At 54.5% G+C, this 21,065-nt stretch overlaps 2 protein-coding genes across 4 annotated transcripts in view; one reads left to right on the top strand and one right to left on the bottom strand.

Moving 5' to 3' along the window:
- Positions 1-430: 430 nt before the first annotated feature.
- On the top strand, positions 431-12,939 carry KIF7 (kinesin family member 7). Of its 3 annotated transcripts, none has more exons than XM_068143417.1 (18): positions 431-756; positions 2,005-2,205; positions 2,438-2,849; positions 4,074-4,605; positions 4,883-5,020; positions 5,147-5,374; positions 5,747-5,955; positions 6,229-6,335; positions 6,609-6,764; positions 7,090-7,292; positions 7,427-7,624; positions 8,956-9,081; positions 9,563-9,739; positions 10,027-10,242; positions 10,449-10,655; positions 11,373-11,571; positions 11,656-11,805; positions 12,009-12,939. In XM_068143417.1, exons 1-18 carry the CDS (start codon positions 456-458, stop codon positions 12,377-12,379), a joined length of 4,131 nt encoding a protein of 1,376 aa, XP_067999518.1. In that variant the 5' UTR covers positions 431-455; the 3' UTR covers positions 12,380-12,939. The 3 variants fall into 3 exon arrangements, with proteins under 3 accessions (XP_067999518.1, XP_067999516.1, XP_067999517.1); XM_068143415.1 differs by having other exon boundaries at positions 7,409-7,624; XM_068143416.1 differs by having other exon boundaries at positions 6,594-6,764.
- TICRR (TOPBP1 interacting checkpoint and replication regulator) overlaps positions 12,937-21,065 on the bottom strand; it is a 23,394-nt gene continuing 15,265 nt past the window's right edge. The window contains exons 18-22 of the mRNA XM_068143414.1: positions 19,913-20,050; positions 19,018-19,175; positions 16,294-18,553; positions 14,512-14,625; positions 12,937-14,189 (exon numbers count right to left, since the gene is read on the bottom strand). Of these exons, the coding sequence (XP_067999515.1) occupies positions 14,071-14,189; positions 14,512-14,625; positions 16,294-18,553; positions 19,018-19,175; positions 19,913-20,050 (2,789 nt within the window). The 3' untranslated portion in view covers positions 12,937-14,070. The remainder of the gene's footprint in view (positions 14,190-14,511; positions 14,626-16,293; positions 18,554-19,017; positions 19,176-19,912; positions 20,051-21,065) is intronic.

Raw genomic sequence — 21,065 nt, 5'->3', positions numbered from 1 at the left:
AGTGCTGGAGTCTCTTGCGAGTGAGGGATTGCCTCAGAAGTGACGGAGCACTGTCTCACGCAGGTGATGGAGAACCTCACAAGTGGTGCAGCGTTGTCTCCCTAGTGGTGGAGCGTTATCAGATGAGTGGTGGAGCACATCACGAGTAGTGTAGCATCCCCTCTCAAGCGATGAAGCATCTCACAAGTGACGGAATCTCTCCTGAGCGACGCAGCCTCTCGGGAGCTCCCCTCCCCGCAGCCCACTCGTATCCCCCGACCGCTCTACCCCCAACCCGCCGCCCACTCCGGCGGCTCTCCCCCGGGCTGGCCCCATTCTGCTCGCCCCCCTCACCCGGGGCGGTGCTGGTCGCACCCCCGTCTCCGCGGCGGGCGGAGCCGCCTGACGCCATCGCGGCGCGCCGGGGGTGGAGGGGCCCGGGTCGGGCGCATCCCGCTGCCCGCGGCGGCCCGGCCATGGCGGCGGAGGGGGCGGCGGTGCGGGTGGCGGTGCGGGTGCGGCCGCTGCTGCCCCGGGAGGCTCTGCGGGGGCACCGGTCCTGCCTGCGGAGCGACGCCGCCACCGGCGAGGTGGCGCTGGGCCGCCGCCGCTTCCGCTTCGCCGCCGTGCTGCCCGAGGCGGCGGGGCAGGCGGCCGTCTACCGGGCCTGCGTCCAGCCGCTGCTGCGAGCCTTCTTCCGCGGCTTCAACGCCACCGTCTTCGCCTACGGGCAGACCGGCTCCGGCAAGACCTACACCATCGGCGAGGCCAGCGTCGGTGAGTCGCGGCGAGCCCGCAGCGCCGGGCACCCTGCATCCCGGCAGCGTTGCTTTATTGCTGGCGTCGCTGCTACCCTCCCGGTCTCCTCACTAGCCGCTCCAGGGTCGCACCGCCACCTCCTTCCATCCCAAGACAAGCCACCAATGCCACCGTCCCACCGTGGCTTGCCAACCTCACCCATGCAGCCGTCCCTACGCATCTCATCAGCTTCGTTTTCTCCACCCAACCCCACCAACATCACCGTCTCCATCACTCCCAACCTCACCATCCCAACCAGCCCCTTTATCCTGCCCTCCCTCTTGACCCTGCCAACCCCCTCAGCTTGACCCCACCAACCCAACCACCATCCTCACCCGCTCACCTCTCCACCCATGCTGTCATAACCATTCCCCCATGGACAATACTTTCTTGGGAGATCTCAGCGTGAAGGTTTTCTGCCTTAACCCTGCAGGACAAGCAAGAGGGCTGTGTCCATTCTGGAGGGGGTGGTGGTCTTCCTAGGGCTTGAATCTTAACAGCTTTTCTTGAAATAAACCATAGGGAGAGGGAGGGCTGCAAGGGTTAATCCAGTTTGTTTATGTGAAGGAAGTGAGAAAGAGGAAACTTTCCCTCCTATAGCTGCTGGTTTAATGTTGTTACTCCACACAGAGGATGCACTGTGAGTGTTTCAGTCAGCGTTAGTTAATTTCATAGTTTGTAAAAGCTAGATTGTTTCCATACTTTCAATCTGCCTCTGTGCTGGGTTTCCCAGTTCAGGCTGTCAGTGAACCAAATCTGAGGACTGCCCTTTCACATGGCTGTTGGAGGCAAAAGCAAAACCATTTCAAACGCAGGCAGCGGAGTCCTGTGGCCAGATACAAACAGGCTGCAAGCACAAAAAGTCCTCAGAGGTGGGAAAGGTGGTGGAGTCATGCAGACTTCAAAGGACAGCAGGCTGTAGCTGCAGGCATGGTGTTTGCTATCTGCTGAAATGCTGACGTGCCTTTTCCTTCTTGAGGAAGGACTGGAGACCAGCAGTGTTGCTGGAATCCAGCACCAGCACTGGGATAGGATTTGCCCAAAGGTCCTGTGGCTTAGAAATGCTCAGAGGGATGTTTAATCCCAGGCTGAACTGTGGGAGGGCTGTGAGGTTGCACCTTTCCAGCTGATGCATGCTGGGCAGGCTCATGGCTGCAGCTCTGTCCCTGGCCAGCACAGGCTTCCTGGGCACTTGCTGCTCCCGCTGATCACATACCTCTGTGGCAGCTTCCATCAATGAAGATGAGCAGGGCATCATCCCACGAGCCATGGCTGAGACCTTCAGGCTTATTGATGAGAACGACCTGATTGACTACACAGTCCGAGTGTCCTACCTGGAGGTCTACAAGGAGGAGTTCCGGGACCTGCTGCAGGTGGATACAGCCAGCAAAGACATCCAGATCCGAGAAGATGACAAGGGGAACATTGGTATGTCTGCTACTTACAGGCTCCCTTTTTGCCCCATGCCCAAGGCCATGGGTTATCTATCCCTGAAAGCAGGGCCAGGTCTTCTCTTTCCATCCCTCTCCTGCAGCAGGTTGCTGTGCTTAGTCCTGTTCACTCTGGAAAGCAGGTCTGTGTAGGGCAGGGCGACAGCACAGAGGAGCTGTGTGCTCAGGCAGCTCGTCCCTCTCAGTCACCATGCTGTTTGCCTTTGCAGTGCTCTGTGGGGTGAAGGAGTCAGAAGTGGAAGGGCTGGACGAGGTGCTGAGCCTGCTGGAGATGGGGAACACAGCCAAGCACACAGGAGCGACCCACATCAACAGGCAGTCGAGCCGCTCGCACACCATCTTCACAGTGACCATGGAACAGCGGCGTGGGGCCGGACGCCTGTCCCTGAGCCACCACCCCCCCGCTGTCCCTGCCTCGGGACAGGTCCTGGTTTCCAAGTTTCACTTTGTGGACCTGGCAGGCTCAGAGCGAATTGTGAAGACAGGAAACACAGGGGAGAGGCTGAAGGAGAGTATCCAGATCAACAGTGGCCTTCTGGCCTTGGGCAATGTCATCAGTGCCTTGGGAGACCCTCGGAGGAAGAGCAGCCACATCCCATACAGAGACTCCAAAATCACCAGGTACAGTTGAGACCAGGACCCTCCCTCACAAGCTCTTGTCCCAGCAGGAGGGACAAGCTAATCCCTCCTTTTCCCATGCCCAGCCTGCCAGGTTGAGTAGCAGAGACACCGGCATGGCCAAGAGCACCTTGCAGGTCCAGTTGTCCCTTCTGCTCTCACACCGAGGCTGTCAGATTGATGGCTTGATGGGACAGTCAGCCTTTTGTGCCCCATGGCAGTTTAACAGTTTACCTGCTGTGGGAATTTTCACCTAGGGAAGCCTGAGGAGCATTGAGGTCAGAGTAGACATGCTGGACTAGGTCATCACAGTGCTGCTGAAGACAAGCCTTGCTTCAGTCATGCTGCCAGAGCCATGGTGGGGTGTCAGCATGGATTATCCTGCCCCTTGCTGCCTGGGAGCAAACAAACTGGTGGGTCGAAAATTTTGTTAGACTTAGCCAAAACAATGCAGCCAAGGTCAGCAGAAGCCAGCACAGCACAGAGTTAGTATCTCCCAGAGCAAAGAAGCCAAAAGTGGGAGAGAAAGTTTACCAAACTAATTCTTATGGTAGGTGCCTAGTGGTAGATATGGTAGATAGCTTAGAACTATCATTGTTATCCTTTTTACACCCAATAGTGACTTATTTACATTTTACTACTTTCTGTTCCAAGATGACAGCTGACTGAACATGAGCCAGCAGTGTGCCCAAGGTGGCCAAGAAGGCCAATGACATCCTGGCCTGCATCAAGAATAGTGTGGCCAGCAGGAGCAGGGAAGTCATTGTGCCCCTGTGCTCAGCACTGGTTAGGCCACACCTTGAGTCCTGTGTCCAGTTCTGGGCTCCTCAATTTAAGAAGGACATTGAGATACTTGAATGTGTCCAGAGAAGGGCAACGAGGCTGGGGAGAGGCCTGGAGCACAGCCCTGTGAGGAGAGGCTGAGGGAGCTGGGGTGGTTTAGCCTGGAGAAGAGGAGGCTCAGGGGAGACCAACCCCCACCTGGCTACAACCTCCTTTCAGGAAGCTGTAGAGCACAATAAGGTCTCCCCTGAGCCTCCTCTTCTCCAGGCTAAACCACCCCAGCTCCCTCAGCCTCTCCTGCTCACCTTACTCGACCCAAACTGGCCACAGAGCAGGAACATCATTTTCCTTGGGCTTAAACCTCTGAAAAGGGTTGAAAAACTCCTGGATCTTGCATCATTTTGAAATTCAGCTGCTTTAATGGCTCTGCTCATCAATCCCTAGGATCCTGAAAGACTCTCTGGGGGGGAACGCCCAGACGGTGATGATCGCCTGTGTCAGCCCATCCTCCTCCGACTTCGACGAGAGCCTCAACACGCTCAACTACGCCAGCCGGGCTCAAAACATCCAGAACAAGGCTGTGGTGAACTGCCGGAAGGAGACGGAGCACGTGGAAGAGCTTCAGCTGCAGATAAAGAATCTGCAGAAGGCGCTGGAGCAGCGGCACCGCTCCGAGACCCGCATCATCCACCGCTCGGCCGCCGCCAAACGGGGCGCGCCGGACGCCACGGCTCGGCTGCTGGCCGAGTGCGCGCATTACCGGACCTGCACCGACGCCGCCTACCGGCTGCTGATGGAGTTGCAAGAGGGCAGTAACCTGACGGTGGAGCAGATCCTGCGGGTTAAGGAATGGTTATGCGCCGTGGAGAGCGAGAGGAGCGAGCTGACTTCGGCCGGGCTGGACAGCGGCATCGAGAGCACCTCGGCGGAAGAGCAGAGCCCCGAGGCACAAGGCTCAAAGCCGGCAAAAGCCGAGGTAATGGTTGGGGTGGTTTAGCTCTGAGGTGGGGTTTATCTGATGGCTGCCGAATGCAGCGACCTCAGCACAGCAGGGTGGAAGGGGCAGGAGAGGGAGAGGAGAAGTAACTTGGCCAAGAGACTATAGGGAGAGAGAATGATGTGGCCCTCAAAGCAGGCAGGGAGAGGCTGGATTTAGCTGCAGCCAAGAGATCTATTTCACAGGAAAAAAATGGGTGTGCAGAGAAGGAAGAAGCTGGGTGCTGATGCTATCTCTCTTGTGTTTTGGGGGGCAGGTGAGCACTGAGAAGGGGTGTGAGTCCCTCAGAGATGAGCAGGTGGCCAAACTGCAGAGGCAAGTGGAGCGCCTGGAGGAAGAGAACCGGGATTTCCTGGCTGCCTTGGAGGATGCCATGGAGCAGTACAAGCTGCAGGTATTTCTGGGCTCTGCTCTCTCTCTGGCAACCTGCCCCACTCCCACTCTTCCTCCCCAGGAGGGCACAGCCCATCTTTTGTGGGATCCAAGTGTCCATAACCACCTTTCTGTCATTGCTTCCCAGAGCGATAAGCTGCAGGAGCAGCAGGACAAGATCTCGGAGCTGCACGTGCGCTTGGAGATGGCAATGCCAAACCTCTGCGTGCCACAGCTGCTGGAAAACCTTCACCTGGTGACTGCTGGCCAGAGACCTCATACAGCCCCACTGGATGCTGCCCCATCCCTTGGCTTCAGCGGGGCTCCCTCGGGGCTCCTTCCTGCTGAGCAGAGTGGGAAAGCCCTTTGCAGGAAGGTGAGGGTACAAGTTTGTACTATTGATGCTCTCCACTGCAGGGACTCCTTTTTCTCCACCATTAAATGTGAGCCTTGTCAGAGGTGTAGTCCAGAGGGCTGTGTTGACATCCAGAGAGATTCATAACACTGGCAAGTGCAGCCCAGCTTCGAAACTGATGCTTTTACTTCAGTGTTGCAGGCAGGTCCCAGCTGAGTTCAGTGTCTGAGCAGCAGGAGGGCAGGCAGCTGGGTCTAGCAACACTCCAGTTCTTCTGAAAACCCTCTCAGCTCCATTTTGTTGCTTTCTTTGTGCTTGGTGGTGGCCCAGCTGAGAACTGCTCTTTCCAACACCAGCTCTCATGTTTCCTCTTTACCTGATCCTCTGCCCTAGCAGCTTGACAGCAACCACTCCTTCCAGGAGGAGGACCTGACAGGCTGGCGCCTGAACCACATGCACTGTTCAACTGGCAATCCAGAGATCAAAGCTGTGGTGTTGAGGAGGGAACTCAGCCAGGACTTGGAAAAGCCAGCAGAGCTGTCCTCAGGAGAGGAGGAGGAGGAGGAAGAGTTGGACCAGAAGCGGTCCCTGTCCCAGCGCCGGTGAGTTGAGGCTGTCCCAGCACCGTGCAGTGCCCTGGCAGTTGTGTGACCTGGCTGTTCCTGCTCTGCAGCTCAGCTCTCACATAGGGTGTGGAAGGAAATGCTGCCTTTGGGGTCAGTGATTCTGCTGCCTGGGGAGCTCATTGCCCTCTTTCCTGATCACAGCTGCTGTTTCTGTCTGTATCTTCTGAAGCCTGTGGATCATGAGGGTCCTTACTGAGAAGAGCTCTGGCAGGGCCCATGCCCAGCTGACTGATTTGCTGTTCCTTCTAGAAACGGGATGCAAAGCTGCAGCAAGAAAGAGAATCACAAGTTGAGCGAGGAGCTGAGCACAGGCAGTGCCCACTCGGTTCAGGAGGAGCAGCTGGAGCTGTCAAAAGGCAAGTAGCAACTGTAGGTCGTTGGACAGGTGGTGCTCTGTTGGGTGCTGTTGATGTCCCACCTGCATGGGCTCAGAGGACAGCACTGGGGCAGATGACAGTCACCTGCTTTTGCTGCAGACTTGAACTACAGGGGTCTGGCAGGAGCTGCCTGTTTTGGTGGAAGCCGTGAGCAACTGGGCTGTGTTCTGCCAGTTCTTGGCTACAGATCTGAGCCTTCTATCACTGGGCTGCTAATGTGGGACCTTCCTTACCCAGGAACCTGTGTTGCAGAGGTCTGTAGGAGGCGGGAGCCGCTGCTGGGTCCCTGGGAGCGCCTGCTGGGGAAGGACTCCGAGTGGAGGCTGGTGCAGGCACAGCAGAAGATCCGAGAGCTGGCCATCAACATCCGCATGAAGGAGGAGCTGATCACAGAACTCATTAAGACAGGTGGGAATATGAACCCATTCCCCACGAAACCTCCTCCTAGTCACAATCTTGGTCTCTACACTTATCCTCATCTTCCCTCCTTGTGTTGCCTGTGCTCAGTCCTCCCTGTAGGCAGCGGAGCCCTGTTTCTCCATCCCCTCCATCTGGCTGAGACCCTTCCAGTCAGCTTTTCCCTTCCCTGGAGTAGTTGAGGGGAAGGGAGCATTTAATTTTCTGTAGCCAAAAACTACCTGGGAAGAAAGGGGAAAGATCCATTCCTCTACAGGACTCTGGCTGTGAGGGAAGGCGCCCTGGAGGTGACCCCTGGGGGGGCAATGTGTTGCAGGCAAGGACGCGCAGGCTCTGAACAGGCAGTACTGCCAGAAGATCAGCGAGCTGGAGCAGGAGGCAGAGCAGGTGCGGGCAGAGCTGAGCGACAGCCAGAAGCAGCTGCAGGAGCTGGAGAGCAAAGAGCCGTGGGACCCCGGGGAGAAGCGCAAGCTGCAGGAGTGCCGCACTCGCGTGGCAGCCGCCCAGAGCAAGGCTCAGGTGAGCAGCCAAGGCAGCACCCAGGGAGGCCGGCAGGGGCAGAGCTTGGGGAGGGGACGGGGGGGGGGGATGCATCTCCACAAAGGGCACGGGGAAGAGGCCGAGCCCGAGGGCAGCTTTCCACGCCCCGACAGGTTCTGTCCAGGAAGAAGCAGGCGACGGAGCGCCTGGTGTCACTGTCGGCCCAGAGCGAGCGGCGAGTGCAGGAGCTGGAGCGGAACATTGAGCTGATGCGGCGGCAGCAGGGCCAGCTGCAGCGCCGCCTGCGCCAGGAGAGCCAGCAGAAGCGGCGCCTGCAGACCGAGGTCAACAAGCGGCAGCACCGAGTCAAGGTAGTGTGGCCGCGGTGGGTGGAAAATTAACCCCCTGTGGTGGGTTGAAAATTAACCTCCCCAACATGAAAACTGCCAGACCAGCTCAGGGGAAAGAGCCAGGGAAGCTGTATTTACAAGCAGAACCTCAATCTGAAGTACAAAATGCAATGAGTATGTACAAATAGACAATATTTACAGGTCTCTACAATTTATAGGCAGCACAAGAACCCCCCCAGGACAAAACCAGGGGGGTAATAATAATAGCTTCCCCTTCCCTGCTCCCTCTCCCCCCTGTACACAACACAGGAGAGAGAAAAGCAGAGTTGTTTGTTAGATACTCAGCCACAACAAAGCAGTGCAGCCTGTGACTGTCATGGAGAGCACAGAGAGAGAGAGAGAGTTTTGTTTAAAGAATATCCAAAGATCTTGCAGAGACCAGAGCCTGTCACAGTATCACAGTATATTAGAAGTTGGAAGGGACCTCAAGAGATCATCAGGTCCAACCCCTCTGCCAAAGTAGGATCACTTAGGGTAGTCCACGCAGGAATGCATCCAGGTGGGTCTTGAAAGTTTCCAGAGAAGGAGACTCCACAACCTCCCTGGGCACCCTGTTCCAGTGGTGTCTGTTCCTCTCCCTCTGCCCCTGGCTGCAGGGCAGACAGCTTCTCCCCCAGCCTGTCCCTCTGCCCCTAGCTGCAGGGCAGGCAGCTTCTCCTCCAGCCTGTCCCTCTGCCCCTGGCTGCAGGGCAGGCAGCTTCTCCTCCAGCCTGTCCCTCTACCCCTGGCTGCAGGGCAGACAGCTTCTCCCCCAGCCTGTCCCTCTGCCCCTAGCTGCAGGGCAGACAGCTTCTCCTCCAGCCTGTCCCTCTACCCCTGGCTGCAGGGCAGACAGCTTCTCCTCCAGCCTGTCCCTCTGCCCCTGGGTGCAAGGCAGACAGCTTCTCCTCCAGCCTGTCCCTCTGACCCTGGCTGCAAGGCAGACAGCTTCTCCTCCAGCCTGTCCCTCTGCCCCTAGCTGCAGGGCAGGCAGCTTCTCCTCCAGCCTGTCCCTCTACCCCTGGCTGCAGGGCAGACAGCTTCTCCTCCAGCCTGTCCCTCTACCCCTGGCTGCAGGGCAGGCAGCTTCTCCTCCAGCCTGTCCCTCTGCCCCTAGCTGCAGGGCAGACAGCTTCTCCTCCAGCCTGTCCCTCTGCCCCTAGCTGCAGGGCAGGCAGCTTCTCCTCCAGCCTGTCCCTCTACCCCTGGCTGCAGGGCAGGCAGCTTCTCCTCCAGCCTGTCCCTCTGCCCCTGGCTGCAGGGCAGACAGCTTCTCCTCCTCAGTGCTCACAGTTGCTGTGTCACACACGCAGGAGCTGGAACTGAAGCACGAGCAGCACCAGAAAATCCTGCGCATCAAGACAGAGGAAATTGCAGCTTTCCAGAGGAAGCGGCGGAGCGGCAGCAACGGCTCCGTCATCAGCCTGGAGCAGCAGCAGGTACGGGCAGAGCCAGCCTGCCTCCTCTTCCCTCCTTCAAAGGAACTGCTTGGCAGACGGCAGGCTGACAGGGGAGACCTGGGAGTAAGGAGGTCAGATTGAAAGGGGATATCAGCTTGAGGAGGACAGTCCATCATGTCAGTTGTAGTTAGGAGCAGAGGACCTAGATCTTGTCTTACCCTCAGGATCTCCTCTAAATCCTAGCACTGGTAAAGAAGCTGTGAAACTTGTCTGTTAGCAGAAGGGTGATGGGAGATGTGGCTTCCAAGGACTCCTTAGTAGCTCGAGTTTTAGCTTAGCTCTGCCTCTTGAGGAGGAAGGATAAACTGAGTGAAGTCTGGGCTGAAGGGGTTAGCAGAGATGGAATCAAGGCTCTTGCTCTGATCTCAACCCCACTGCTCTTCAGCAGCCCTGGTCATTGCTGCCCTCTGCACACACACACCCCATACACACATCTGCCCTTTGCCTCTCCTTCCACTAGAAAATTGAGGAGCAGAAGAAGTGGCTGGACATGGAGATGGATAAAGTTCTTGAGCAGCGCCGGGCCCTGGATGAGCTGGAAGATGAGCTGAGGAAGCGGGAGGCTATCGTGGCCAAGAAGGAAGCTCTGCTGCAGGAGAAGAATGGGCTGGAGAGCAAACGACTGCGCTCCAGCCAGGTAGGACAAGAGGGTGACACCTCAACCCCTTGGTTGATTTCTAGCAGAGCTGGGTGCCAGCCTGGCTCTGGCAGAGGGTTGCAGGACAGGATAAGGTGGTGTTGGGAAGTGGGTAGGAAATCTGCCTTTACAGGGGAGCCTGCTCCTGCTGTGCCTCTGAGCTGGTTGTTTCAAAGGCTCTTGGCTTAGGGGTGTGTGTGGATCACTCAACTTAGGGAGGGAGCAGAAGGGGGCTGAAGGTCTGACTTGCCTTCAGAGCAGTTGCCCTTGAGCATCCTCTGCTGCAGGCCCTGACAGATGACATAGTGCGAGTGTCCAGCCGCCTGGAGCACCTGGAGAAGGAGCTGACGGAGAAGAGCGGGCAACTGCGTCATGGCAGCGCCCACGACCAGCAGCAGATCCGCCAGGAGATCAACAGCCTGCGCCAGGAGAAGGACCAGCTGCTCAAACAGAGGTTGGAGCTCGACAACAAGCTGCGTCAGGGCACCCTTCTGTCCCCAGAGGTATCTCTTCTTGGCTGGGGCTGCTCTGCTTGCAAGAGTGTGAGGTAGTCAGAGAGAAGTCCAGATCTGAGCACAGGGTGGTTAGCAGATGCTCCCCCACTTCTCCAGGCTGCGTATCCCAGCTTCTTGCCAGCACTGTAGAGATGGGCAGGGCAGGGTGGGACAGCAAACTCTGCTCCCTGGTAACTGCAGCTCTGCCTGGGCAGGAAGAACGGATCTTGTTCCAGCTGGATGAGGCAATCGAGGCTCTGGATGCAGCCATCGAGTACAAGAATGAGTCCATCACCTGCAGGCAACGAGTTCTGAGGGCCTCAGCCAGCCTGCTGTCCCAGTGTGAGATGAACCTCATGGCCAAGCTCAGCTACCTCTCCTCCTCTGAGACCAGAGCTCTGCTCTGCAAGTACTTTGACAAGGTGAGACGCAGCTGCCCTCTGTGCTGGTGGGAGCTGTAGGATCTGACCACACTCTTGTTTTCCTCAGCTTCAAGCTTTCTCCCTGCCTCCTACTGTACCTTGGTCCTATAAAGTCAAGTCTACAAAGCCACAGCACCGTGATCTCCACCTGCCTGAACACCTGGGACAAGGGCTTAACTAGTCACAGCCCCCTGTGGTGGCTCTGTCACATCAGTGCAGACACACATTGCTCTTGCCTGCACGAGGTAGCTCTGGCATGCCAGAAATACAAACTTCCTCCTAAGCAGAGTGGTTTGGGTTGGAAAGGACCTGCAAAGATCATCTAGACCAACCCCTTTGCACTGAGCAGGGACATCCTCCACTAGATCAGGTTGCCCAGAGCTCTGTCTTGCCTGACCTTGAGTATCACTGCAGGTCTGTAAGAAAAGATTGGATGTGGCACAGTTTAGCTGATGTCATGGTGTTAGGTCAGAGGCTGGACTTGGATGATCTCAGAGGTCTTTTCCAGCCTCACTAATTCTGTGATCTCCAAGGATGGGGCCTCAACTAGCTCCCTAGGCAGCCTGTTGCAGTGTTCCACTACCCTCACAGTAAAGAACTTCCTCCTAACCTTTGTGTGCTCTACCCAGAAACTTAACTCCTTCAGGCTGGGCATCACAGGAAAGCTGCTAGGCTCTGAAGGAGCTGAGGTGTTCCTTGCTCTTGGGCCCTGGCCAGGTGGTGACACTGCGAGAGGACCAACACAGGCAGCACATTGCCTTCTCAGAGCTGGAGATGCAGCTGGAGGAGCAGCAGCAGCTGGTGTACTGGCTGGAGGCAGCTGTGGAGCGGCAGCGCCTGGAGCTGGACCGGCAGCTCACCCTGCAGCAGAAGGAGCACGAGCAGAGCATGCAGCTGCTGCTGCAGCAGAGCCGTGGTGAGCACCTCACTCCTGCAGCAGGGGCCCTGCACTGGGTTTTGCCAGGGCTTGCAGCTTGAAGTGGCCTCCTTTTACTTGCAGAGCACATGGAGGAGGGGCTGGCCAGCAGCAAGCTGCAGTATGAGGCAAGGATTCAGGTGTTGGAAAAGGAGCTGAGCCGTTACATGTGGGCAAACCAGGAGCTAAACCAGAGGCTGAGTAACATGAACCTCCATCCTGGACAGACCAAAGGTGAGAGGAAAGCCAGGCTGGGCCTTTGCTGCTCCTGCCAAGTTAAAAGGGAGTTTGGATTAGTTTCCCTGGCAGTGAGGGCTTTGATTGAAGTCAGGGGCAGCATGGATGCAGGTCATTGCTGGCCTTGAGCAAGTGCTCTACAGGCACTGAGAAAAGTAGAGGTCCTGCTGCCCTTTCACTGTACCCCTCATCTTTCCCAGCAGGGATGGAGAGAAGCATTCATGGGGCTGGGGACAGAGGGCCCTACGAAGAATGCAGCCCTGGGGAGCTGCCGGTGCCACTGCCCATCGCTGAAGAAAGCCACCGAGCCAGGGAGGAGAGCAGGGACCTGGTGCACGCCCCTCTGCCCTCCACCTGGCGCCGCTCCTCCCTGCCCAGCGACAGCCCCGGGGAGCTGCGGCAGCGGGAGGCAGAGCCCCTGCCGAGAGCAGGGCAGGCCCCCGAGGGGCACCCCCCGCGCAGCCTCGGCCCTGCCGCCAAGCCCCGCCGGGAGCTGCGCAGAGGCAGCCTCAACATCACCCCCCTGCCTCACCACCCTGCCATGATAGATGTGAGGAAAAACCCACTCTAGCCCCGAGCTCCACCCTAACCTGGCACAGGGCAGGGAGCAGCAGGTACTGGCTGAAGCTTAGAGAAAGCCTTCCTGCCACTGCCAGCCTGGCTGCAGCCCTGCTCCATTGCAGAGGCCTGAAGAAGCAGCAGCTGTGCCTTCAGTGTAAGGGAAATGACAGCAGCCTGCACTGCCCCTGCCAGTCCACACAGTGCTGGCTGGCCACCTTTCCTTCTGCCCCCCCAGTAGCTTAAATACTGGCAAGTTCTGCTTCCCAGTTTCTCCTGGCCTAGGGGAAGGTGTCCCTGCTCACTGCAGGGGGTGTGGAGCTACATCATCTTCAAGGTCTCCTCCACCCAAACCCTTCTGTTGTCATTCTAAGATACCTTCACCCCCTGGCCTCTAACACTAAAAACTTGTTTACAGTTTGGAACCCTCTGCTTCAGGGCTTGCTCAGCCCCAGAGGGAGATGCTCTGCAGCCCTGCAGACCTTGTACAGAGATTTTTGTAGCAACTTTGGGTTTTTTTTTTACATTTCTACTGTAACTTTTCTAATAAAGCAGAGGATGTTTTATGAAGTAGTCACTTGTCTGAGGCTGCAGCTCTCACTCTGACTCTGTAGGCAGGAGTTCAGTTTAAACCTCACTGCATGGGAACTCAGCTGCTGTCACAGCATTGCCTTGATGTTTAAGTAGCTGCTTTGTAAGTGCTCAGCCAGAGCTGGGAGGCTTCCTACATTGAGTTGCTGCAGGAAAGGCATTTCCAGGCAGCAGCAGAATTGTCAAGCACCCAGGATAAAAGGAGTCCTGGCTCAGTGCCACGTTGTGCTACAGCCTGGAACTTTAGCTTTGGGAAAATGTCCAGTCTGGCTCTAAGAGAGATGAAATACAATGCTGTGACTAGGCATTGGTACCATCCACCTCAGGAAGAGGGACTCAAGTTTCACTCTGGCAGAGCCAGAAATCAAAGCCCAGGCACCTGGTCTAAGGTCATGGCAGAAGAAAACAGGAGCTTGGCTACCTGACCCCCCCAAAAGGCAAGCTGTTTCAGGACAACCTCTCAGTTCCCTTCTTTCCCTGCCTCTGCATGCTTTTGGCATTCAGCTCCCTTCTTTCCCTGCCTCTGCATGCTTTTGGCATTCAGCTCCCTTCTTTCCCTGCCTCTGCATGCTTTTGGCATTCATCAAGTGTTTTGAGTAATTTACTTATCAAGTCAGAGAGTTAATCTGCTTACTGCTTTCCCACTATGCTGTGGCAAACTGAATGCAACAACAGAGGGATCCAAGTCAGGGTTAGGACAAGGTACACAGCTTGGGCTGTATCCATTCACTTCCAGCATCCTTCTTCCTCCAGCCTCAATCCAATTAAGTGACAATAAAAATTGACACCAGTTTATTGTACAAAGGCAGCACAGAAGAGTGACAACTCTCCCTCTTTACCTAGCAGAGCTGGACTTTCACTGCAGAACTTAGCTACCACCAGCAGAAGTGGTGCCAGGAAGACTGAGCCAGGCTTTGAAATGGGTGGAGAGATGCTGCAGTTGAGGTTGGAAAAGCAACTTTTGGAGTGGTCCTTACTTCCACTGCTATATGCTTGCATCCATTCTCCCACCAACACGAAACAGCTCCAGCCCAGCACCAAAGATGAGGTCCTTGGTTAAAGGGATGTTTTGCAGCTGGGAGGAGGCAAAGCTTCCTAAAGTGGCTCCAGACTTCAGCTGAGCAGCTTTTTCCGTGAGTAAGTCCTGCTGAGGGGGCGCCTCCTGGAAGCCACCAGGTGGAATGGAGACAGCTCCTGGCTGGCAGCAATTTGGAAGCCATCAGATTCCTCCTCTACAAAAGAGAAGGAATAAATTAAGCCAAGGTTTGCCAAAGTTCACAGGTGACTCCAAGAAGCTAAACACCAACTGGGAACAAGAACACTATGCTGCATTTCCTACTAAGCCACTCCCTCTCTTCACTGCCACCTCCCCACCCCTCCCAAGCTTCCCAGGCCATGCAGCTTCCTGGAAGCCTGAGACTACCCTGACTGCAGGACTGGCAGATCCAGCCCCAGGCTGGGGAGGAAGGGCAAGCCCCAGCACAGCACTCTGCTGCTTTCCCTGGCTGCATGCATGCAGAGCACACCAGCCCTTCCCCAAGGACAGGTAGTTACCTGGAGCAGGCCTTCTGCAAGGCTGTGGTGTTTGGCCTGGGCACAGCAGTGGAGACTGGGTCAGGGCTCGAAGGCTGCTGGCAGACAGAGAGCTCTTCACTGGTGGGGTTGAGCCTAGGGAAGCACAGGGAGATGCTCCAGCCAACTGACAACTCAGGAGTGCTTTCATGTGAGCTTTATGCACAGCCTCTCTTCTACCTCAAAACTTCCATCAGTGATGCTTTGAGTTTACCTGAAACAAAGTCTAGGCTGGCACAGCAGCAGCCTCTTCCCTTCTCTGAAGACTAACTGCTTGGAACTCTTATACTGGGAGAGAGCTGCTCCAGCCATGGGGGCTTGCAAACACAGACCATGGGTTTGCAGGTACAGAAAGTCTCTTACTGGGCCACTAGAAGCTAAATACTGTTGTTATTTTGTGTCCTGAATATAGACCATAGAATCACTAAGGTTGGAAAATGCCTCTAAGATTATCAAGTCCAACCATCAACCCAACACCACCAAGCCCTCTAAGTCATGTCCCCAAGTCCCATGGTTTTTCAACACCTCCAGGGATGGTGATGCAATTACCTCTCTGGGCAGCCTGTTCCAGTGCTTGATCACTGTTGTAAAGAAAGAAAATCTTCCTAATATCCAACCTAAACCTTCCCTGGTTCAACTTCAGGCCATTTCTTCTCTTCCTATTGCCAGTTACTTGGGAGAAGAGATCAACCCCCACCTCACTGCAGCCTCCTTTCAGGGAGCTGTAGAGAGCAAAGAGGTCTCCCCTCAGCCTTCTTTTCTCCACACTAAACCACCCCAGCTCCTTCAGCTGCTCTTCACCAGCCCCTTCCCCTGCTTTGTTGTCCTTCTCTGGATACACTCCAGCACCTCAATGTCCTTCTTGGAGTGAGGGCCCCAAAACCAGACCCAGAATTTGAGGTGTGTGACATCAGTCATGTGGACTAATGCTGCTGCTTTCAAGTTTACCCACTCATCTCAGTGACACCTGTGGAATGAGTAAGATACTGCCTCTCCATCTTGCAAACCTTTCCTTGCAAGAGTAAAAGGTGACACTGAAGCTCAATGCTTCAGGGCATGCAATGACTACAGAACAAGATCTTGTTGTTCTTGTTCCACTTAATCTCTAAAACAGCACTGCATGAGCTATTGGAAATTCACAAGGCCTTGCTTACAGAGCTGAGGCTGACTGCTTCCCCAAGGCCAGCTCAATCTGTACCCACAACAGGAGCAGAGGTAGTTCACACTTCAGCACCTCCCAACAGAACCTTACTGCTGGTGAGGCAATCATTTCTGAGACCCACTTCCACCAGGCCTACCAGCATGGGCAGACAGAAGAACTGCAGCACCAACAACTACCAACACCCACAGGGCTAACACTGCAGTGGAACAGCCAAGGTTTAGACTTAAGTCAGTTGGCTTCACTGCTGGCTGCTGGGCAGAAACAACTAGCAGCATGCACACAACCCAAAACCAAACCCCACAGCACCAAACACCACCACTGGATGCAACTGGGATCCTCCCTCCCCAAGTTCTCAGACTCTTAACTTTTAATTCCTCCAGCTGTTTCATCTCTCTCTGATCTCTCTGCCTTCACTAACACTCCACTGAGGAACTCCTCACATTCAGTCTCTGTCCTCATAATTAGCTGCTATGTCATTTACAATCCACCCTCCCTCCACCTCATTCTCCCTCAGACAGACAGGAAACAGTTGTGTTCTTGGCTTTTTTGCACACTCCACATTTTTAATCATCTCTGCATTTCCATGTAAGACCACACATTACCTGACAGAAGGAAGACATCATCCTCCCCTACATGGCTGTGCTGCTCAGGAGTTAGGAGCACACACGCTCTAAGCGTCTCAGGAAGTACAGAGTCCATCCTTGACTTGCTTCTGCTGCCCTCATCTGTGACAGAGCCAGCCAGATCCAAGCTGTGCTTATCCCTGCAGGACCTCTTGGCATCCTGACTCTCCCCCTTGTCTGGTGACAGATCCTTAAAGGCCCTCTTCCGAGATTTCAAGCCAAAAGTTCCCGTGGCAGAGTCCTCCTCAGCCCTGGCTTCAGAGTCACTAGGAGATGCCTGGTCCTGCAGCCTGTAAATCCCTTCCAGTTCAAACTCCCCAAAAGTACTTGTTGCTTTGCTGCTGCAATGCTCTGAGACCTTCACCTCTCCTGTGCCTGCTGACATTCTGCTGTGTTCCTCAGCACTCTTCTCACCTTGGCTGCAGCTGGCATTAGCAGTGCTGCCTGCTGCTCTCTTCCTCCGAGGCCAGTCGTTGATGGCATCAGGGGTAGCCTTCCCCTTCCGCTTTGGAGAAGGTGTCCAGGGAACTCCTGCTTCTAAGGGGGACGGGGAGGTGGTGGTAGAGGCACAGCTGGTCGGGGTGTATGACTGGCATATGTAGGTCTGTCCTCCGCCTTTCCCAGGTGTGCTGTGGAAGGAGCGAAAGCAGGAGGGTGAAACACAGGCAGCTGCTGGCTTCCCAGGGTGCTTGCTGCACCAGGTGGTGGCAGGATCCCCAAAGGGGCTGTCTCCTCCCTTGGCTTTGCCGGCGCTCGCTTCCTGCTGGGCTTCCAGCGCCGAGCAAGAGCCGATCTTCTTGATGCGCAGCTTGGGCAGGCCTGAAGCCTGCATCTCCAGTTCCACCTCGTACGTCGGGGAGCCGGCAGCGAGCTTGCAGCGACTCTTGGGAGCTGTGAGCTTGACCGGGAGCTGAGGATCTCCCATCCGCGCCGCAGCCTCCCGCTGCCTCCTGTCTGCGGTGCAGCGCAGAGAGTAGGCAGGAGACTTTGGCGCAGGAGGTGAAGTACTCTGGGCAAACCTGGAGTGTCTCTTCAGGCTTGGAGCCTTCAGCCCCACAGAGTCCTCCCTCGGCAGAGGTTTTGCTCCCAGGTCATCACTAAGTGTCTGAGAGCCCTTCGGGAAGGTGCTTGCCCCAGAGGTCCCCTCCTTCACCAGCTCTGCATGCTCCATCTCAGCACCCTGTGCACACACCTGCCCTCCAGCAGAAGGATTTCCAGACAAATGTGTTTCCAGGTTCTCCAAGTTCTCTTTTGGAGGAGACCTTTGAGTTGCTACAGCCAGATGCTTATCTTCCTCTGACACAGGGGGGTTTGCAGTGACCTGGGGACAAAGCTGAAGGCCGAAGGAGTTACCACCACTGTCATCACAACTCTCCTTCTTTTCAGAAGCTGTTGAACATGCAGGTGGGGAGTTCTGCCCTCTAGAATTTGCTTCACATCTGGCCTGCTTGGATGTGTGAGGCATGAACCCCAGTGAAGTGTCAGTAATGTCTGGAGATCTTTGAAAAGGTGGTTTAGAGGCACTAAGCTCCCAGCCAGATTCCCTGGCCTGTGCATAGGAAGGAGAGCTGCTGGCCACAGCCTTTGTGGACCTTTCACAGAGAGGAAAACCGAAGGGAGGCTCTATCCCCACAGCAAGCTGCGGCATTGCTGCACTCAGTGGGCTGGGACAGAATTCAGAGCCTGGATCTTCAGGTTTCCTGGGAGTACTTCTGGTTGATTGAGTTAGATCTGGTGGCATCTGGCTGTCCTTTGGGAGGGTTTGCCTCCAAGCACCAACTGGAGATGCTGATTTGGAGAGGTACCTCAAGGAACGTCTCGGTGTTCGCAGTTCTGCAAAGCATCTTCCCTGAGGGGAAGCAGCAGCTGGGTTTGAATCTGTCTGAGGTGACAGTGAGGCATCAAGCACTGCAAACCCTTCCTGCTCTGGCATTTGCTCTCTAGCCTCTTTGGAAGAAGGGGAAAGCCTTTCTGCTGGAGAACAGTCCTTGAAAGTGACCTGCAGCGAACGAAGCCTCTTGCTGTCAGTTACAGCAGGTGGTGACCTGACCCTTCGCACAGCATCAGAAAAGTACTTTCCCAAACATTTAGCTGCAGTCTGCTTAGCAGCTGGACTCTTGCCAGGAGTCTTCTCCAGCTTCTGTGGGGTCCGGTGGAGAATACGAGGTGATCTCCTTGGGAGCTTGCTGGCAGAGTTCAGAGGCTTCTGGGCACATTTCTGAGGTGTCTTTTTAGGAGTCTGCAGGAGGGAGGAAAAACAACAATCAACAAAATTCTGCTTGATCTATCCCAGCAGTATTGGTTACCCCTCTTACTAAGTTGCTTCTCAAGATTGGGGGTTGGACTAGGGGACTTTTGGAGGTCCCTTCCAACCCCAACCACTGATTTACAGCACAAAATCCATTTGACTGGATCTTAGAATGCCAGGTTGGAAGGGACCCCAAGAATCATCCAGCTGATAGTGGAGCTGAAACAAGCTGGCCCAGCACCCTGTGTCAAGCTGAGTCTTCAAACTGCCTAATATAGGGGAATCCATGGCTTGGGAATCTTGGGAGATTATGTCACTGCCTTACTGTTCTCATGGTGGAAGAAAAAACCCTTAAGAGAAACACTAAGTTTAAGATGTGTAGGTCTCACTAAATATGCAGAGAAAAATGGGATGGGAAGAAACAGAGAGAGAGAGAGAGAGAGAAGTGTTTCTACCTGACAGGCAGGCAACTCCTCTAAGTGTAAGGAATCTTTTCTTGTCCTCCTCCTTCCAGGTGAATGGTTCACTGCAGGACTGCATGCATCAATGACTGCACCAAAGAAAAACCTCTTGGGAGTCTGGACAGTGGGGCCCTCTGAATGCCATTTAATGCCTACAAAGTGGAACAGCACAATTCAGCTAACACCAAGTAACCTGCCAAGAACAATTGTCTCAATCACTTCAGATGTATGGACAAGCAGCACACAAAGCCTAGACCCTGGCATGTTCTTTTCCAGCCAGATGTTAAAGCTTCACCAGCATTGTCATTTCCCAATATGAAACTAATATCCAACTGCACAAAGTGCTTTAGCAGGGGAAAGGAAGTATAGAATAGCTCAGCCTCTTGTTCTATTTATAGCTTGCAGCTTCAGAAACTTCTGGTTCATGACTAAGGGCTCTGGTAAGTACAATATGAAGAACTAAACATCACCATTTATAGCTGATAATCCCACTGAGAAAACCAGCAAAGATGATCCCATCAGTCAGTGCTTTATGCTGCCACAGAGCAGACTGAAAGTCAGCTTTAGGATTTCTGTCCCATATTTCACCAGGATTTCACTGCATTGAAGCAATGCAAGACTGACAATCAGTGGTATTCTGTTAGATGGCCCTGACTGGGTTCTTAAGTTGGCAGTATATTCACCACAGAAAGAGCTGCCTTACCAGCCTCCAAATCCAGATTCCCAATTCAAAGATAATTACCAGGGATGAATCTGTCTGCAGAAGATATTACAGCACAGCTCTTAGCTTCTTACGGTCTCTTGTAGAGCCAAATCAAATCAAACTCAGAGCCAGTTACACCGGCTCTTCAGATCAGCAATATCAGCCTGCTCAAATCCCATTCAGTACCTTCCACATCCTGCAGTGTGCAGCTCTCCTCTTCATGTCCCTGCTGGACTCTGGGCTGTGCAGTGGGATAGAAAACACCAGAGCAGGTCCTGTTCAGAGACAGCTGTTTGATGCGTGGGCTTCTTCTCAGCCCCGCTCCTGAGGAAGATAAAGACGATGTTGAGGGAGAAAGAAGGCTCAGTTTCCAACAGGGACATTCCTGACTGAAAGGAGCACTCAGTGAAGAAACTTCCATGCAGCGAACTGCCTGGCACAGGGAGGCAAGTGTGGGAAGAAGCAAGCTTCATCTTCCTTGAGAATGTGGAACATTAATGCCTACAAATCTTCCTCCTCTAAGTCATCTTCTCCCAGGCAACCAGCACCAGAACAAGAGGGCACAGTCTGAAGCTGCACCAGGGGAGGTTTAGGCTGGATGTTAGGAAGAAGCTCTTCATAAAAAAGAGTTATTGGCCCTTGGAATGTGCTGCCCAGGGAGGTGGTGGAGTCACCATCACTGGAGGTGTTTAGGAAGAGACTGGATGGGGTGCTTGGTGCCATGGTTTAGTTGATCAGATGGTGTTGGATGGCAGGTTGGACTCGATCTCAAAGGTCTCTTCCAACCTGGTTAATTCTATTCTATCTTTCCACTCATCCATCTCTATCATTTATATGGTTTGCTAGCATTCCTCTCCATGAGCTAGTGTCTTCCAGCACAAGCACAATCAATTTGTCATCTACATCACTGTGTACCTGCCCAGAGAATTTGTGGATTTTCCTCTTTTACAGACTTTTAAGACCCCTCTGGATGAGTTCCTGTGGGATCTGCCCTAGGTGATCTTTCTCTGGCAGGGGGAATTGGACTGGATCATCTTCAGTGGTCCCTTCCAACCCTTATCATTCCATGATTCTATGATCAACTCAAGTTACACTTCAGTTAAATGATTAGTTCATTCTTCTGCCTCTTTTACTAAGGATTTCACCTTCCTGCTTGCCCAACTGCTACATTTCCTTCTTCAGTCCTGGAGATAAGAAACAGCAGCAGCCAACAGAAGAGATACTCCAGAGAGCTAGGTGGCCATTGCTAGACATCAGAGCAGTGTTAGGGTCACAGCACATGTTGAAGTCACATTAAAACAAACACCATGTGCTGGCTTGACAGCAGTTACAGCAGCTC

This window comes from Melanerpes formicivorus, unplaced genomic scaffold (assembly GCF_026170545.1).
Source record: "Melanerpes formicivorus ecotype bairdi unplaced genomic scaffold, bMelFor1.0.p_v2 SCAF_10, whole genome shotgun sequence".
Taxonomy (NCBI): domain Eukaryota; kingdom Metazoa; phylum Chordata; class Aves; order Piciformes; family Picidae; genus Melanerpes; species Melanerpes formicivorus.
Note: the sequence above shows the minus strand (reverse complement) of the source record. Positions and strands in the feature narration are given on the sequence as shown.

What these genes read in the sequence shown, in the direction of transcription:
- KIF7 (XM_068143415.1), top strand. Translation starts at nt 456, where the DNA reads ATGGCGGCGGAGGGGGCGGCGGTGCGGGTGGCGGTGCGGGTGCGGCCG. An exon ending in AGATGACAAGGGGAACATTG is followed by an intron (nt 2,206 to 2,437) that starts GTATGTCTGCTA and finishes TTGCCTTTGCAG; the next exon opens with TGCTCTGTGGGGTGAAGGAG. An exon ending in AACGACTGCGCTCCAGCCAG is followed by an intron (nt 9,740 to 10,026) that starts GTAGGACAAGAG and finishes CCTCTGCTGCAG; the next exon opens with GCCCTGACAGATGACATAGT.